At 42.0% G+C, this 3,559-nt stretch overlaps 1 protein-coding gene across 1 annotated transcript in view; it reads right to left on the minus strand.

Annotated features, from left to right (window-relative positions):
* Positions 1 to 309: 309 nt before the first annotated feature.
* LOC116669625 (gap junction beta-4 protein) overlaps positions 310 to 3,559 on the minus strand; it is a 5,534-nt gene continuing 2,284 nt past the window's right edge. The window contains exons 2-4 of the mRNA XM_032499550.1: positions 3,192 to 3,404; positions 2,100 to 2,401; positions 310 to 1,961 (exon numbers count right to left, since the gene is read on the minus strand). Of these exons, the coding sequence (XP_032355441.1) occupies positions 1,619 to 1,961; positions 2,100 to 2,401; positions 3,192 to 3,362 (816 nt within the window). The 5' untranslated portion in view covers positions 3,363 to 3,404 and the 3' untranslated portion in view covers positions 310 to 1,618. The remainder of the gene's footprint in view (positions 1,962 to 2,099; positions 2,402 to 3,191; positions 3,405 to 3,559) is intronic.

A 3,559-nucleotide genomic window follows, 5' to 3' on the forward strand; every position in this document is an offset into this window, starting at 1 on the left:
AGATAGATAGATAGATAGATAGATAGATAGATAGATAGTCTTTCCAATAAACCTAAACATGGGTAATAAGTTCTGCTTGTACGACCTATGGGGTCATTTTTCAGGGGAGGAGAGTCCCTGTCTTGATCCGCATTTGTTTTTACAAACAATAAAATACAGCACTATAAGGGTCAATAAAAACAAGTCTTAAAAGAAACTATTGGACCACATTATGACATTCCAGTTGACCCATTGGTCAGAACAGATGTAGTCTGTTCTGTGTCTGGGGACATAACCAAAGGCAAAAGTACACATGGCCTTCTCCTGTAACATCACTCTGCCAGCTAACATCCTCTGAGAAAATATCCAAATCTAGATTTAGTGCAATGGTTCAATGTAGCAAGGAGTGGAACAACTCACATTGACAACGCAACACTTCATGTGGGGCATCAGTTCATTAAATTCCCAGCAGCATTTTGGTCCCTTTAGTTGAAGAAATATGAACGCACAAAGACCCGGGTGCAATCTTTTTCAAAGTTGCACATTCAGTAAAGCTATTTACAGTGTTGTTGTAATTTACAATACGTACACTAAGGTGTGACATGTTATTAAAATGACACATTGATGTTGATTTGGGATCAACAATGCCTTCAGAATCAGAACGGTCAGATCTACTGTGTGCTATAAAAGCCAGCTGGATGTTGGTCCTTGTAGGCTGCAGTCAGCCATAAGCTGATCAGATCCAAAGATCCAAATATATACAATTGCAATATAACATATACAAATACAAATAATATACAAAAAACATGTGATATTCAAACATTAAATAAGCAAAAGCATTCACTCAGGAAGAGTATACGTTTGCATGCTTTGGCCTTCTTCATTTCTTACGTATCTGCATTCAATCCTCACACACATGCACACTCATTATTCCTTCTCCTGTCCGGTCAATGACCTTATCTGATGAGATCAGCTGATCTTATCTATCCAAATAGCTCAGCAACACAGAAACATTGTTAGCCCATCGTCATCCTGCTGCTGCCTCTGTTTAACTGCAGTTAGTATATTCGTACTGGTTTAATTATTAATTTGGCTGTTAGGCTATTTAAATCTGTTCTCTTTTCGGTTGTCAGCTGTCATTTTAGTGCAAATTGTTCCAAATGGCAATGCTCCCTCTCCCCTTCCCCATCACTGCCAGTCTTCGCAGGTTCTTCAGCGCCATCAGCCTCATCAGATTTACCAGCCAACCACCTCCAGTGTCTGGATTCCATGGGGGTATTTATCTGGCGGCTGCTCAGGGCAGATGCCCCTCAGTTACAAATCTCCCTGTAGAGTCTAAGCACCAAAGACTTTCTAGCAAAACCTAAATATCACATATCATCTGTTATAATACACATTCATCTTTACTTCATTCCCTTGTCACTCTTGATTGAAATACTAGTACTCCTCTTCTTTAAAGTGTCCTTCAACATCCAACCAGCCAGGGTTGGAGATCCTTTCAAAGGAAAATGATGAATATTACATGTCTTGCTGGGTCGGGATAAACACGGGATCGGTCCATTGATTGGTCTTTTAGTTCAACAACTCTACCAGGTAACGTTTGGTCCTGTTGTGTAGTCACCCGTTAGAAACAAACCTCCTACAGGGCCGTGCTTTTACCACCTTCTCTGATCTTCTCCTTCTTGTTTAAACTGAGCTGGCTGTCTGTCAATGTTGGATCAGTCCTACGATACTGAGACCTACGTGGGGCCATGTCGGTGAGCTCGTGCTGCTCAGCAAATGGGAACCCCTCGTTGTCTCGGCGGATCCTTAACAATTTGGCGACGCGCTTGCTGACGAGGTAAACCATCTCGCAGATGCACATGAAGATGCACAGCGCGCTGGATACAACCATGAACAACATGAAGATTTTTTTCTCTGTTGGACGACTAATGAAGCAATCCACGGTGTTAGGGCACGGGTCCAGTGAACACTTGGATAACCTGAAAAACAAAGGGTAGAGACAATAGAAATTCAACAGATAATCGGTTTGGCTGCTGTCTTACATTTTAATTTTTCTTTCTGTGATGCTATAGATGATTAAAATACCAACTTGTCATTTGAAAAGTTAAGAGCCTTACCTGGGCAAGTCATATCCATGGTATATCCGATACAGAATGTAAAGAAATGATGTGTCGAATCCAGCTTTGAAGACCAAACTCAGCAGATAGGTCCACCACAGCCCCCCTCTTTTCTTGCCAGGGTTGGCGTACAGGTGAGAGCCGGGGTGCAGCTCCACATGTTTCATGTCCTTTCCTTCGCGGTATTTAACATGAGCCATCACCATCAGAGACGGGCAGGTGACAAAAATCAGCTGCAGTGCCCACAGACGGATATGGGAGATGGGGAAGATGTGATCATAGCAGATGTTGGTGCAGCCAGGCTGGAAAAGAAAGTAAAAGAACTCTAAAAGATTTTTTTCTAGTACTTTTTTTGTTTTTTTTTAAACTAGGAGATTTTCAAAGAGGCAATACGTTTCTTTCATACCACAGCTAATGCAACTGTCATGAAATGATAAATTCAAAACAATACCACCAGTGCTGCCAGAATAAAATGTAATCTGGAGGAAGTGATGAAGGTTATAAAGCCTCTGTACTGGTAAAAATGCATTTAAACCTGCTGCCCCTTTTTTAGGGAATCTGTGAAATAGACGTAAATCTTAACAAAAACAAACAGGAACTTTTGCCCTGCAAAACTTACAAACTAATATAAAGACAAATTAAACATTTGCAATTTGGGGGACTCACAAGAGACACATTAAAAAAACACAGGATCCTGTGTTCCCATAATGCAACATAACAGTGTCTTTTGTTAGACCCTCTTTACTTTTAACTGGTAAACGACCACGTCTTTTAAACTCACTTCATCATGAAGTTTGTGTCTCAGGTTTTGTTTTGAAAAAGGTGTCAAACCCAATCCAAGATAACTTTGATGACATCATTAGGGGTATGTTTTCAGACTCTAGAAAAACTCCCAACACAGCCACAGCAAACATGTTGAGTAGCTGAGGAGTACTCCTAGACACAAGTAAACTGATATTTGTGTCTTCATTAACACTGGCCTGCTGTGAATGAGTTGCCTCCTAGTGGAAAACTAATTTCTACATTAAACTGATTAACAATTAAAGGTACAGACGTGTCTGCAGAGAAAAAACAGTGTTGTTCCTGTGTTACCTGTCGAGTGTTACACTCAAAGTCCTTGCTCTCGTCGCCCCAAACCTTCTGCGCTGCCACCACAAACACCAGGACACGGAACACAAACACCATGGACAGCCAGATCCTCCCGAACGCAGTGGAGTATTTATTGACTCCACTCAACAGACTCTCCAGTCCCGACCAGTTCATCACTGCTGCTACACTGGCCTGGGTGATGGAAACAAGTACACCCTGTAACAGAGAGGAAGAAAGAAAACAGGGTCATGTTTCCACATCCGGATGAGACGACGGAGATGTACACAGGCCAGAGAAGATAAAGTCTGGGTGGAAAATGGATGTCTTTGTCAGCTAGCTGCAGTGTCTTGTCCCCCCCCCCCCCCCCCCCC

The sequence above is a fragment of the Etheostoma spectabile genome, chromosome 20 (assembly GCF_008692095.1).
Source record: "Etheostoma spectabile isolate EspeVRDwgs_2016 chromosome 20, UIUC_Espe_1.0, whole genome shotgun sequence".
NCBI lineage: Eukaryota > Metazoa > Chordata > Actinopteri > Perciformes > Percidae > Etheostoma > Etheostoma spectabile.